Here is a 15344-nt window from a genome sequence, read left to right as displayed (position 1 = left end):
CAAGTTCAGAAAGATTTTTTAAAAGATAGAAAATTAAATAAATAAAAAAAAGGAATCCACAGGAGGAAAAATCCAAGAAAGGAACCAGATATAAAACCCATGGCCTTAGATGTTTCTGCACAAATGCACAGAGTTTGAATAAGAAGCAGTTAGAGATGGGAGAGAAGGTAAGAGATGTAGAAGTAGTCAACTTGAGATGTTAATGCAAGGAGGTGAACTTCATCTCATAAATATCCATGAGACTTAATGGGAGATGATCCATGACTGGAATATGGCTCTGAAGGAACATGTATTTCATATATCTTCTTGCAATTCATTATTTATTTATTTTTAGCTTTTTTTTTTTCTTTTAAAATTTTGAGTTCCAAATTCTATCCCTCCCTCCTACACCCAATGAGGAGGCAAGCAATTTGATATCAACTCTACATGTGAAATCATGCAAAACATATTGCCATATTAACCATATTTTTAAAAAAGCAAGAAAATTATATTTCAATTTGTACTCACAGTTTATCAGTTCACTCTCTGGAGGTGGGTATTATTATTTTTTCACTATGAGTCTTTTTGGAATTGTCTTAGATCATTGCATTGATCTGAGTAGCCAAGTCTTTCACAGTTGATTGTCATTACAACATGGCTGTTACAGTGCACAATTGATCTCCCGGGTCTTCTTGCCTCACTTTGCATCAGTTCATATAGGTCTTGCTGTGTTTTCCTGACCCCCTCATCATTACTTTGTGCGGGGCAATGAGGGTTAAGTGACTTGCCCAGGGTCACACAGCTAGTAAAATTTTTTGATATTATCTGTCTATGGTGTATTGTATTGTTCAATGCTGTAGGACTCTTTGTGATCCCATTTAGGGTTTTCGTGACAAAGATACTGGAGTGGTTTGCTATTTCCTTGTCATTTTACAGAAGAACAAACAGAGGCAAACAGGGTGAAATGACTTGCCCAGGGTCATACAGCTACTAAGTGTCTGAGGTTGGATTCAAACTCAGGTCTTCCTAACTCCAGGTCCAGTACTCCATCCATTGCAGCATACCTAGCTTCCCACTGAGCCACCTAGCTGCCCATTGTCTATGGTAACTTTTAGCAAAATGTATTTTCTTTGAGGAGAAGCAATGAGGGGGAATAGTCATTCAGAACTCAAGTTTTACCAGCAAGATGGAGCTGGCTTCTGAAGAAGAAATGAGAAGACCTTGGGGAAGTGATCACTCCCTTCTCCACTTTGTGATATTGAAGGAGAAGAAAGCTGGAAGGTCTGGCTTGTACCCTCAATTTGGGGAGTGCAGATTTCCAAGGATTTAGAGCAAATATACATGGATCCATTGGATTAAAATTCTATAAGGAAGTCAGCCTGGGAGTGGTGGGAACCTGTCAAGAGTAGGTTCTAAAGACAAAAAGAGAATAGTTGAGGAAGTTTTTCATCCTCCTCACCCCCTCCTCCACCAAACCTTGGACTTGGGCCCTGGAGCCACCCTGGGCTCTGATGGGTGAACTTGTGCATTATCTTGCTCAGGAAAAGGCCTCCATCTCACAGCTAGGTTACCATCTCCAAACCAAGCCACAGTGAATATTATATGCCCCCCCCTTTTAAGTGTGGTCTTTCTTTCAGAATGTAAGCTCTTTGAGGGCGGGGACTATTTGCTTACCTGGGTTTGTTTCTCTGGTGACACAGTGTCTATCTGCCCACCCATCTGCTCATCTATCCATCCATCCATCCATCCATCTATTTCTATCTCTATATATTATCTATTTACCCATCCATCCACATCTCTCTATTTCCCTCTACCCACCCAGCTCTCTTGATCTCTATCTCTATATGGCCAATATGGAGTTGAATGCTAACACAAGCAGAGAGATAGTAAGAAAACAGGAAGTCGTCCTTGATGAGTTCAGGTCACCAGGCCCAGATGTACTGCATCTGAGGCCTCTGAAAGAATCGACAGATTCCACTGAAGCCTTCCCTGTTCCCCCTGCCCTTCAGCCAAGCTGCTAGCTCCTACCTCCACAACCTATCTTGTTTATATGTACACGATATCATAGACTTAGAGCTGGAAGGGACCTTAAATGACATCAAGTCCTGTGCCCTCATTTTACAAATGACTTATCCAGGGTCTTATAACTAATAACTATCTGAGTTAGGATTCAAATCCAAGTCTTCCTAGCTCTGAATCCGGCTCCCTATCAGCTACACCGAGATGCCTCTCATGCTTTCTCCCCTATTAAAATATAAGCTTCTTGAGAGCGGGGAGTTTTTATTTTGTCTTTGTATCTACACTGTCAATCTTAGTTCCCAGTACACAGTAAGTGTTTAATAAATGCTTGTTGGCTGGTTTATTGATATTATGATTGAATCATTCTTAGTCATTTTTGAAAGACTGTGTGAAATCTTAGAGGTGTCACAGGACTAGAGAAAAGCAAATACAGACACCCCAAAGGGAAGGAATAGAATCTGCAAACTCTAGGGCAATGAGATTTATGTTGATCCCTGGCAACGTTCTAGAATGAGTTGTTAAAGGCACAGGCAAGAAATATTTGGAGAAGGAAATGATCCCAAAGAGCCAACATGACTCCATCAAGAACAGGTCCTACCAGACCAGCCTCATTTCCTTCTGTGACAAGGTTACTTGACTGGTAGATCAAGGGCATAGCATAGAGGTGGTTTACCTAGATTTTAGCAAAACATTTGACAAGACTCCTGCAATTCTTGTGGCAAAGATAGAGATGGGTAAACTAGACAATCGTACAGTTAGGTGAATGTGGAACTGGTTGAATGACCCAGTCTTGTTTTGTTTTTCTTTTGAATTGCTTTCTAGCCTCTATTTGTAGAGATTTTGTTTTTTTTGGTGGGATACTGAGGGTTAAGTGACTTGCCCAGGGTCACACAGCTAGTAAGTGCCAAGTGTCTGAGGCCGGATTTGAACTCAGGTCCTCCTGAATCCAGGGCCGGTGCTTTATCCACTGCGCCACCTAGCTGACCCCCAATGACCCAGTCTTAAGGAGGAGTCATGAAAAGTTCAATGTCAGCTTGGAAGGAGTATCTAGTGGAGTACCCCAGGAATCTGTGCTTTAACATTTTTGGCAATGCCTTGGAGAAAGGTGTATATGGCTTGCCTATCATACCTGCCTGTTATTTGCACCTCATCCACAAGGCAATTGTGAGTGTCAAATGAGATAACATATGCCCAGTGTTTCGTGACACTTCAAGTATAATACGGGATGTCCCAAAAATCTTAGCACAGTTTAAAGTCATTTCAACTTAAGGAACGTTTTTAAGTTATAGTAACTTAAAACACGAGTTACTTGAACTTATGTGACAAATTATAATAAGGTTATGTTTTAAGTTACTGTATAACTTAAGTTATTTAAGTTGAAATAACTTTAAACTACACTAAGATTTTTAGGACACCCTATATAATTGCTAGTAATTTTGATATTACACAAGTGTAGCAGGTATGTCTAATACATTGACTAAAAGGGTCCAGGTCCAGTAAAATTATGATGGGCTAGGACATTGGTTTCAAATAAGATGAAATGAACTATAGATAAATGTAACTTTTTACAGTTGGGTTCAAAAAGTCAGCTTCCCAAAGATGGGATTACTTTACAAACATTTATTAAGCATGTGGCATGGGTCAGGGAGGGATCCTGAGAAAGATCCTGAGGTTTTTTTGTTTGTTTGTTTTGTTTTGTTTTGGGTTTTTTGCGGGGCAATGAGGGTTATGTGACTTGCCCAGGGTCACACAGCTAGCAAGTGTCAAGTGTCTGAGGTTGGATTTGAACTCAGGTACTACTGAATCCAGGGCCGGTGCTTTATCCACTGCGCCACCTAGCTGCCCCCTGAGGTATTTTTATGTACTGAAAGGAGGCAAAAGCTCTTGCAATCTTAGAATGCATTGAAGGAAGCCTGGATTGAAGGAAGTGACAGTTTCAGTGCACTCTGTTTGCCTTGGTCAGACCCCACCTGAAATAGTGTGTTCTTTTCTGAGCGTCACATTTCAGGAAGGAGTTTCCCATGCCCAGAGAAGGGTTAGCAGGATCCTAGAATCACAGACTAAGTGCTAAAGGGACATGAGAGGTCACCTGACCCATCTCCTGTCATTTTACAGATGAGAAAAGGGACTCAGATTCAATAATGCCCTAAGAGGATCAGTTAACAACAACCACCACCAAACTGGAGGATGCTTAGCTTGAAAAATTGATGAATTCTTCCCTTCAGATATCATTGGGGGAGGGAGTCTTGACAGCTGTCTTCAGAAGTTTGGAGGTCTGTCTTGCAGAAGAGGGAGATGACACTTGTTCTACTGGGTCCCAGAGGACAGCATGAGAAACCAGGGGGTAAGGTTATGGAAGTAAATGTAGCCTCCAGATAAGGAAAGTGACCCTTCCAGTTGGAGCTGTCCCAAAGGGCAATGGGCTGCCTCAGGAAACATTGGGATCCTCCTCCCTGGAGGTTTTTAAGAAAAGGGTGGAATCACTTGTCCAGGGTGGGGAAAGCAGATCCCTGTTTATCAAAAGATTTGACTAGTGAGTGTCTGATGTCATTTCCAACACTCCTATTTGGTGCTTGTCAATGACCTCAATGGTAGGAAATTTGACAGTAGGGCTTTGTCCCAATGTGTGGTTGGTTCTTTGGTCTGGACATAGGTCTGAGGATGGCAGGCAGTAGAAAGATGTACTTTGACTTGCTGGGCTTTGAAAAGGACTCCCTAAGAGTGTGAATGAACTGTAACAGCCCTTGCTTAGAGATGAAGTTAGCGGGGAAGCCGCAATGTTTCCTAAAGAAACAATCATGGGGGCGGCTAGGTGGCACAGTGGATAAAGCACCGGCCCTAGATTCAGGAATTCCTGAGTTCAAATTCGGCCTCAGACACTTGAAACTTACTGGCTGTGTGATCCTGGGCAAGTCACTTCACCCCCATTGCCCCACAAAGAATAAATAAATATTTTCTTTTTTAAAAAAAGAAACAATCAATCAAATTTATAAGAATCCAAGTCATTCCCCAATTGAGAAATGGTCAAAGGATATGAACAGGCAGTTTTCTGATGAAGAAACCAAAACTATCTATTCCCATATGAAAAAATGCTCTAAATCTCTAATGATTAGAGAGATGCAAATTAAAACAACTCTGAGGTACCACCTGACACCTATCAGATTGGCTAAAATGACAAAAAAGGAAGATAATAAATGTTGGAGAGGCTGTGGGAAAATTGGAACACTAATGCATTGTTGGTGGAGCTGTGAGCTGATCCAACCATTCTGGAGAGCAATTTGGAATTATGCCCAAAGGGCGATAAAGCTGTGCATACCCTTTGACCCAGCAATCCCACTTTTAGGTCTTTTGCCCAAAGAAATCATGGAAGGGGGAAAGGGACCCACATGTACAAAAATATTTATAGCTGCTCTTTACGTGGTAGCAAGGAATTGGAAGTTGAGGGGGTGCCCATCAATTGGGGAATGGCTGGACAAGTTGTGATATATGAATACAATGGAATACTATTGTGCTGTAAGAAATGATGAGCAGGAAGAGTTCAGAGAAACCTGGAGGGTCTTACATGAGCTGATGATGAGTGAGATGAGCAGAACCAGAAGAACATTGTACACAGTATCATCAACATTGAGTGTTGACCTACTGTGATGGACTATATTCTTCTCACCAATGCAATGGTACAGAAGAGTTCCAGGGAACTCATGATAGAAGAGGATCTCCAAATCCAAGAAAAAAAAAGAAAGAAAGAACTGTGGAGTATAGATGCTGATTGAACCATATTATTTCTTTTGTTTTGGGTGCTGTTTTTTTTTTTCTATTTTGAGGTTTTGCATCACTGCTCTGATTCTTTCTCTTGTAACAGGATTAATGCAGAAATAGGATTAATGTTATTATGTGTATATATATATATGTGTGTGTATATATATATATCTATATGTATATGTTTAGAGATATATAGATATAACCTATATCAGATTACCTGCTGTCTAGGGGAGGGGGGAGGGAGGGGAGGGAGAAAAATCTGAAATTGTAAAGCATGTATAAACAAAAGTTGAGAACTAGCTTTACATGTAACGGAAAAAATAAAATACCTCATACATTAAAAAAAAAAAAAAGAAACAATCATGTTGCCTCCACAATGGGAAGGGGAATATGGTGTCAGGGGAAGCAGACCATCAGAGCCAGGACTAGGACCCAAGTCCAGATTCCTTTTCACTGAACCATACAGGATGGAGACTTCTCACTTAACCTTAGTCACCTGATCTGGGGTCTGAATCCTTTAATAGTCAAGGAATATATATTTTAAAAAATGGTATCTTTTTGGGGCAGCTAGGTGGCGCAGTAGATAGAGCACCGGCCCTGGACTCAGGAAGACCTGAGTTCAAATCCGGCCTCAGACACTCAACACTTACTAGCTGTGTGACCCTGGTCAAGTCACTTAACCTCAATTGCCTCACCCCCCCCCCCCAAATGGTATCTTTTTAAAAGTTCCTGAAATTTTGTTTTGACCTCATCCTCCTCACCTAGAAAACCATCCCTTAAAACATTAAGTAAGGGGGCAGCTAGGTGGTGCAGTGGATAAAGCACCAGCCCTGGATTCAGGAGGACCTGAGTTCAAATCCGGCCTCAGACACTTGACACTCTCTAGCTGTGTGACCTTGGGCAAGTCACTTAACCCTCATTGCTCCACGAAAACTCCCCAAAATAAAAAAATAAAGAACATTAACTAAAAAAGGAAGATTAAAAAAAATCAGTTCAGCTAAACCAACCAAAATATCAATCTAATCTGAGGACACATGCTGCCTGCCTTTCATTCCCCAGGCCCCCCACCTCTATGTAGGAGAAAGGGAGGTGAATTTTCACATGCCCCCTTTAAGGTCAAGCTTGTTCATTATAATTACCCACATTTCAATCCCTATTTTTGTTGTTGTTCATTCCACTTACATGGTTGCCATAACTGTGCATCTTGTTTTTCTTGGTTTTGCTCCTTTCGCATCTTGCATCATTTGTGCTGGCGTCTTTAATGTGCTTCTCTGAATTTTTACATTCCATCACATTCATGTATTGTTGTTTTGCCATTCCCCAGCTGATGAGAATTTATAAAGTATTTATTTTTATGCGACCTCCATTTCTGAATGCATCCCTTGGCCAGAGAGCACAAAAAATACAAATGGAAAGAAAAAACACTCATCAATTCAGCAAAACTAACACATATCCTTTGAGTCTGACCCTCCACCCCCAAAAAGGAGGGAGGGAGATGGTCTGGGAATTCTTATATTCCATTGCAATGTGAGTTCTTTGAAAGCAGGGACTTTGCTTTTTCTTTGTACCTTCGATGCTTAGCATAATGTAGCAAGTACCTAATAACCCCTGGCTGGTTGATTCCTGACCCAAATACTCCTACTTGGATCCCCATCTCCTCCTTCTGCCGACACGGATTAGAATTTTCACTCTTGGGGCAGCTGGGTGGCGCCGTGGATAGAGCACTGGCCCTGGAGTCAGGAATACCTGGGTTCAAATCCGGCCTCAGATACTTAACACTTACTAGCTGTGTGATCCTGGGCAAGTCACTTAACCCCCATTGCCTCACACACAAAAAAAGCAAACAGAATTTTCACTCTCAGAACTCCTGCGGGTCTTGGAAGGCAATAAGGAGGCCAGCCTCCTCCCTCCCCTTTCCTGGGCTGAAGGGATGAGGGATGTGTAGTTTGGAGAAGACTAGATGTGGAGGTGCCTCATGTTAATATGTTGAAGGGCAGTCATGTCAGTGAGGGGCTAGCTGTGCTCTCTCCAGAGGGGAGAAGAGGAGCCATGTTGGGTAGAAATGCAGAGAGCCAGATTTAAACTTGCTATAAAGAAAAACTGCCAGCGGTTCTCACTGTGCCAAAGCAGGGTGCATTGCCTTAAGCAGAGGATCCTGGGACTAGAATGGATCTCAGAGGCCATAGAGTCTGCCTCTGCTCCATTTTACAGATGGGGAAACTGAGGTTGTGACTTGCCCAAGGCCATACAGGGATAGAGACAGAATTTGAACCCAGGTCCTGAGACTGCAGAGCCAATGCTCTTTCCATTCCACCCCACTGCCTTTCTGGTGGGTATCTCCCTCACTTGAGGTCTTCAAGCCCAGACTGACAATCCTTTGTCAGGGATGTAGAGGCTTTTTGTTTTGGTAGGGGTAGGACTCGATGGTTGCTAATGTCCTTTTGGGCTCTGAGATTCTGTGAGCCTGCTGATCCAGTCTCTTTGCTCTCATTGGGAGGGTCTAAGAGCTATTGGAGGTTGGAGCAAGGAGGCAATGGGGGACCCGATGTGGCTGTGGGGGAGACTCACAGGGTTCTTCTGAGCTTCCTTCTGGTTCTGGGATATTCTGATCGCTTAAGTTTCTGAGAGACAATTCCTGGCAAGAGTCAGATGTTGCCAGGACTCCCTCCACCCCCAACTCACGGCAGGTCTTCTTTACCCTTGCCTTCCCACCATCCAGCCACCCCAGAAGGAAGGTGGTGGTGTCTACACAGTAAATGGACACGACAGCAAAGTATAGTCTGCACTTGGAAACTCTCTGTTGTCCCCTGCCTCTCTCTCCCAAAGGTGCCAATTCCATGCCCTTCTCCCCCTTTTCTTTAGGTTTTGTCTGGGGGAGAGAACCCTCCCACCCAACAGTGGGGTTTGTGCCCTACCTGAAGACAATGTCATGGGGCTTCCTCCTGTGGGTCAGTGGGAGCCCCTGGAAGTCCTGGACCCTGAGCAACCCCTGCCCAATCCATCTTCCCAGTTAGATTAGACTAGTTCTGGTCAGGGTGAGACCTTTTTCTGCTTATGGGCCTAGAGAACTAGACCTAGACTCAGAAGAACCATGTTAGAATCTTGCCTCAGATGCTCACCACTTGTGTGACCTTGGACAAATCACTTCATCTCCTTGGGCTTCAGTTTCCTTGTCTATAAAATGAAGGGATACTCAGGCTAGCTGGCCTCTGAGGCCCCCTCCTTCCAAGAGCTCTCTACTGCTCTGAAGCATCCTTTCCTGCCTCCGGTATCTCAGAAACCCTCGAACTGAGACAGAGTGAGTGGTCAGGACAGGTGGAGGTGAGTACCTGGTGTTGCCTGGCAACTACGTGTCCATGGCAATAGTGCCTTCTCAGTGAGGGTATCTGTGAAGTCATACACTGCTCAGGTGGCCAGAAGAGAGCCAGGATGGCAGATACTCTGCGAGTCCAATCTAGCATTCCGGGCATTGTGCTTCAAACAGTAAAAATCTCTGCATTGGTGAGGCCAGCTCAGGGTTAGGGAGGGAAAGGGGGGAAGGCTGAGTCTCATCACAAGCCATAAAATGCTACCCTAGTCTCCCTCCTTCTGTCCTCCTCTCTCCCTCCCCCCCTTCTCTCCTTTCTACCACTAATGGCTTGTTTCCCTAGATTCTAGTCTACGATGGATCCTCTCTCACGTGCCTTGTTACCTGGGTTGGTGTTGCCCCTTTAGCTCCCTGGGGCTCAGTTTCTTCACCTGTAAAGTAAGGGGGTTGGACTATATGACTTCTGAGATGTTCCTTTCTGATCTAGGACCATGATCTTTTCACCAGGAAAAATCTCCCCCTCCAAGCAGAGGATAATAGGATTTGAGCGCCATATCTCGAAGGGACCCCAGAGATCATCAAGTACGTCCCCTTTAGTTGGCAGATAAGGAAACTGAGGCCAAGGGAGATGTAGGGTCCCATAGGTAGCTTCCAAGCATCGGAGATGAGGTTGGAACCCAGTCTCTGACTTCAGAGTCCACTGAACCACACAGTCCCCATCACCTCTCCCCACCAACCTTGTCACAGTTGTGTTCTATTTTTTTTTTCCGGGGCAATGAGGGTTAAGTGACTTGCCCAGGGTCACACAGCTAGTGTTAAGTGTCTGAGGCTGGATTTGAACTCAGATCCTCCTGAATCCAAGGCCAATACTTTATCCACTGCACCACCTAGTTGCCTCACAGTTGTGTAATAGACCGCCATGACAGAGATTTGTCCCTCTGGGGTTAAGGCACAACCCTTTCATCACACCATGAATATGAATCACAGGATGGAAAGGTGAGGAACTGAAGGATGGAGAGAGGATGCCAAAGCATCACATGAGGGATGAGGGACACTTAGTCTGGGAAAGAGAAAACTTGGGGTGGGGCTGGATGATGGTCTTCAAAATCTGAAAGGCTGTTGTGGGAAAGAGAGATTAGAAGAGGTTGGAATGGGGAGTAATAGATGAAAGATGTGGAGAGGCAGATGCTGACAATATAAAGAATTTTTTAACATTTAGGACCAACCAAGATAGAATAAATTGGGTGAAGTAGTGAGCTGTCTGTTGTGGGAAGTATTACAGCAAAAGCCGGGGACTCCTTTGTCCTGTATGTCTTTGGCCTGTGTCTGGTGAAGCCCATGAATCCATTCTAAGACTAATATTTTAAATGCACAAAGTAAAATGCATAGGAAACAAATTGCATTGAAATATAGTGATCAAAATATTCTCTAAAAAGGCTAATAGGGGCAGCTAGGTGGCGCAGTGGATAAAGCACTGGCCCTGGATTTAGGAGGACCTGAGTCCGAATCCGGCCTCAGACACTTGACATGTACTAGCTGTGTGACCCTGGGAAAGTCACTTAACCCCCATTGCCCTGCCCCTCCCCCCAAAAGGCTAATAGTTCTATGGATGAAGATCCTCTGGCCTAGATGGTGCCTGGGTTCCTCCAATTCTGAGACACTTCAGTCCTTAGGAAGGATCAGAATCCAGTCCCTGATACCTCAGTAGAGTAGCCTGAAGACCCTAGTTCAAATCGTGAATCCGTGTGTCATTGAGTAAGTCTAGTTAACTTCTCTTGGCCTTGGTTTCTTCTTCCGCAAAATGTGGAGGTTGGATTGGATTTCTTCTACCTCTAAATCCTAGAACCTCAAGACCTCTGTAGGGTTGAGGTTATCAGGACTTCTCCATCATGAGGAGTTAGGACAGCACCAGACTGCTGTGGAAAGGGCTCTGGATTCCAATTCTGACTGTTACTTCCTAGCTATGTGATCTTTGGGTCACTCTTAACCTCTTTGGGCCTCAGTATCAAAATCTATGATCCCATGGCCCACTTTCTTGCAATAACTCATTGGAAGGGGCTTAGCCCCATATTGTCATAACAAGTTAAGTACAAGGGCAGAGTAATAGCTGGTTTTTTATAGCACTTGGAAGTTTGCACATAGCTCTATGTAGCTATTTTATTTATTTGTTTGTTTTGTGTTTTTTGTTTTTTTGCAGGGCAATGGGGGTTAAGCCCAGGGTCACACAGCTAGTAAGTGTCAAGTGTCTGAGGCTGGATTTGAACTCAGGTCCTCCTGAATCCAGGGCCAGTGCTTTATCCACTGCACCACCTAGCTGCCCCCTAGCTATCTTATTTGAAACTCTTGTTGTTGAGTCGATTAGTTGTGTTTGACCCTTCGTAACCCCATCTGAGGTTTCCTTGGCAAAGATACTGGAGCTTTTTACCATTTCCTTCTCCAGCTTATTTTACAGCTGAGGAAACTGAGGCAAACTGGGTTAAGTGACTTGCTCAGGGTCACACAGCTACTTTGTTCTTGAGGCCAGATTTGAAGTAGGGAAGAGGAGGTTTCCTGACTCTAGGCCTGGTGCTCCATGCCCTCTGGTGCCACCTAGCTGTCCCCATTTTCTCCTTCATCTGTACACTCCTCATCTTCTCCATCAGCTCTCACTGGTAATGTCCGGGTGCTTCTGCATAGCATCATGATTATTTGAGACCGGACCTGGGATATTATTGGTACAAAGAGCTCAGTGAGAAGAACTCCCTTGACCTGTGTCAATCTTCATCTGTCCTGCAGTTTATAGTCCTATTGCCTGGAGCCAAGGTGACTTGTCTGGGGTCACAGAGTCTCAAACCCAGGTCTTCTGACCTCTGAATGCAGCTTTCTCTCTACTGTTCCATGCTGCTTGTCATTGTTCATCTCCAGAATGTCAGATGGGTCCCACAGTCCCCTCGCTGCACCCCCACCTTGCCGGGTGTGTCCCTGACTCACCAAGGCACCTTCCTTGTGTCTCCTCATCCCCTTTAGCTTTTCCAGAATCAGATTCATCTCTACAATTTCCTGCTTCTGAAGATCTTCCTCTTCAACCACTGGATGTCAGGGTTGGCCCAGGAAGCAGAGGGCTCTGTGTGCCTGGCCCCAGCCCCATCCCAGTCCTGCCTCTTCTGCCCCATGGGCTCCGTAATGAGAGGCCTGATGACCCTGTGGAGTGCTCCGCTGTTCCTGGCTCTCCATCTGCCAGGGCAGGTCCTCACTCGCATTTTGAACTCTCCCCTCACCCTTTGCCATCTCGTCCAAGAAGCTTATGGCCAACTGGGCTTCTTCTGGGTCACCTGGAAGAATTTGCTCCGTTACTGGCTTCAGAGCTTGCTGCTGGGGTTCCTGCTGGTCCTCCTGATCACCTGGAGGCTCTGCCAGACAGCCCACCGCTTCAGCATCAAGCAGCTGAAACGACTGGTGAGCAGGCAGAAGACTGGGTCAGACCTGGACATAGGGAACGGATACATAAATGAAGCAGTTGGTGAGGGTGGAAACTGGGGGGGGGGTCAGTGGGGAGCACGGTCAGTCAGGGTGGAGCTGTAGGCATTGACCATGGACTAGTTGGGAATGGGTCTTGGTGGGTAATGGTAGGTCAGGAGGGCTGAATGTTGGGATGGTTTATTTGAGTTTGTCAATGGGAGTGATGATGTTGAGATGATCAGTATGGGATGTGATCAGTAGGAGAGATAAGGGGCATGAGTACTAGGAATTATTAGCTGGAATGGATGTTGGCGACATAATAAATAAGAGAAATCAGAGGGTGGTAAATAAGAATGGAAAATTTGGATAGATATTGGGGTGATCGATGGAGTAGGCTGAATGTTGGGATGATGTGTGGAATGCTAAATCTGTATGGATGTTGTGATCAACAGAAGACATAGCTAACTGGAGAGGTCAGGGAATGGTCAATAGAAGTGGTTAGCTGGGAGGATGTTGGGGGTGACCATTGGGGGACATAAATGGGAATAGGTAGGGGTGGTTACTAGAAATGGTTTGCTGGGAGTGGGCATGGATGGAGTAGAGTAGGTCAGTAGGGGTGAATGTTGGGATGGTTTGTGGAGGCAGAGATGATGGGAGTGGTAGTATGGGTATTAGGGCAATCAATTTAAGGCATGATCAGTAGAGAGGTAAGGGGGATTCTTGATAGTAACAGCTGGAGTGAATTTTAGAGGCACAGTAAAAAGGAGAGGTCAGAAGTGGTCAATAGGAAGGGTTGGTCAGGACTATCATAGTGAGTGGGCATGACCAACAGGGGAGGGATAGGGATTGGTATGGTCCGGGAGTGGTCAGTGCTGGAGTGGCCAATGGGAAATGGGGTCAGAGGTTAGAGGATGATCCCCAGAAGAGTTTAATCAGGGAGATGTTGGAGCAGTCATGGGGATGGATGCCAGTCGGCTCCCGCCTCATGGTTACCTCTCACCTATTTTAGGCGCTACTGGATAACTGGTTTTCCCTCGAGTTCTTGGGCTGGTTACAGCAGCTGTACTGGCATGTGGAGAGCACGGCAGCTCTCACCTCTTGGCACCTGGCCTATGTAGTCACCTGGGCCACCTGCTTGGCCTCCCACATGCTCCAGGCTGCCTTTGAGCACACGGCCCAGCTGGCCCAGGCCCAAGAAGGGGAGATGGAGATGATGTGGGAGGACAGCACTACGGAGCCACTGCATTCTGAGGAGCCCAAAGCTTAGGACGAATAAACTGCGTTTAGACACACCCCAGGAGACTTGCTTGTTTGGGGGCGCGGGCTGGGAGCTAGGGAGGCTTTGTTCCCATGACTGGGAGGGCATGTTTGATTTATCTGTGGAGAAGGAAAACAGCCCCTGCTCCCAGCTAACCCCAATGGGATGGGATGGAACGGGGTACCCTCTCCTCCTGACACCGGGACCAGAGAGGCCTTGATCCAGGCTACAAAAGCTGAGGGAGGGAGGCTGAGGTTTCTAAAGTGACCCTAATGCTCAGCTGACTGTGCCTCCCAGAGAGAGTCAGGTGAGACTTCTGAGGGTCAGAGCACCTGGCTCTGGATTGTCAGGGTCTCCAGGTCGGGTTCTCCTGTAGCACGTGTGGCTGTTTCTCTGCTGTCGGTCAGCGGGCAGTACTGCAGACTGCTTGAGCTCCGCAGAGGAGTCTGGGTTCCTGGACCTGCATTCTTCTTCTTCTTCTTCGGCAATTGGGGTTAAGTGACTTGCCCAGGGTCACACAACTAGTAAGTGTCAAGGGTCTGAGGCTGGATTTGAACTTAGGTCCTCCTGAATCCAGGGATGGTGCTCTATCTACTGCACCACCTAGCTGCCCTTCTGGACCTGTATTTTTGAAAACTCAGTTCCCTCCATCATGTCCATTCCAAAGACCGACGGACCCTGCTAAGTTGGCACAGGCAGAGGGTCGATGGCAGAGAAAGCGGCAGTCCCGGCTCCAGACTGTCGATTTTTACCTCCTGTTGACCAGGCTTCTTTATCCCTAGGACTGATGGGGCTGGGGTCTGGGGGCTTGGGCCCCTGTTGCTCTCTTCCTTGGGTCATCATCCATGGGACAGGGTTTGATCTGGGGCATCTCTCCCTCTGTGCCCAGGCCCCATTGCTCTGCCGAAGAGAGTGACGATCATGAAGAGATTCCACAGAAACCTGGAATCTGAGGAGGGTGGAGGGAGGGAGGGCCCCTCCCGGCAATTCCTTGGATTGGAAGGGGGAGGTGCCTGTAGTTCTTGGCTTCGGGCTCTTGAGGGAGCCACAGCACCATACTTAGAGGTATCCCTCAGGTTATTTGAGAGATGGAGTTCCTGTCTTTTGGGCAAATCAATCATAGCAATTGAGGGACCTTAAGAGTTCATCTAGTCGAACCCCGAGATATTTCAGAGGAGGAGACTGAGGTCCAGAGAGGAAGTCACTTGCTCAAGGTGACCCAGACAATGTCAGACCTCATTTTCCAGCTGTGCCTCTGGTCTCTAACCACCCCCCCCCCAAGACCCCCAACCCCCCTCCTTTTAATAGAGAGGAGACCTAAGCTCCAGGAAAAGGGTGGAGCTGGAACTGGACTAGGCCATAGTGTTGGGGGGAAGGCAGAGGCTTGGCTGGGGTTGGCCAAGGCCTCAGACCATTCTCCTGATGCCAGGACAGAGCCCTTCAGAAAGTGGGTCTGGTACAGTCATGACCACACACCCTTGAAGATCTCAATGGAAAGAACACTGGCTCTGGTGTCAGAGGATCTGGGTTCAAATGCTGCCTCTGTTACCTGTGTGACCTCAGACAAGTCACTATATGTCAAAC

General features: G+C 46.0%; 1 protein-coding gene across 1 annotated transcript; it reads left to right on the top strand.

The window, feature by feature from the left end:
• The first annotated feature begins 9186 nt into the window (after nt 1-9186).
• TMEM270 (transmembrane protein 270) lies at nt 9187-13769 on the top strand. The gene is made up of 3 exons (XM_044003614.1): nt 9187-9258; nt 12071-12499; nt 13512-13769. Exons 1-3 carry the CDS (start codon nt 9187-9189, stop codon nt 13767-13769), a joined length of 759 nt encoding a protein of 252 aa, XP_043859549.1.
• The last annotated feature ends 1575 nt before the right edge of the window (nt 13770-15344 follow it).

The sequence above is a fragment of the Dromiciops gliroides genome, chromosome 4 (assembly GCF_019393635.1).
Source record: "Dromiciops gliroides isolate mDroGli1 chromosome 4, mDroGli1.pri, whole genome shotgun sequence".
Taxonomy (NCBI): domain Eukaryota; kingdom Metazoa; phylum Chordata; class Mammalia; order Microbiotheria; family Microbiotheriidae; genus Dromiciops; species Dromiciops gliroides.
The sequence above is the reverse complement of the archived record's forward strand: the minus strand, read 5'-3'. Positions and strand labels throughout refer to the sequence as shown.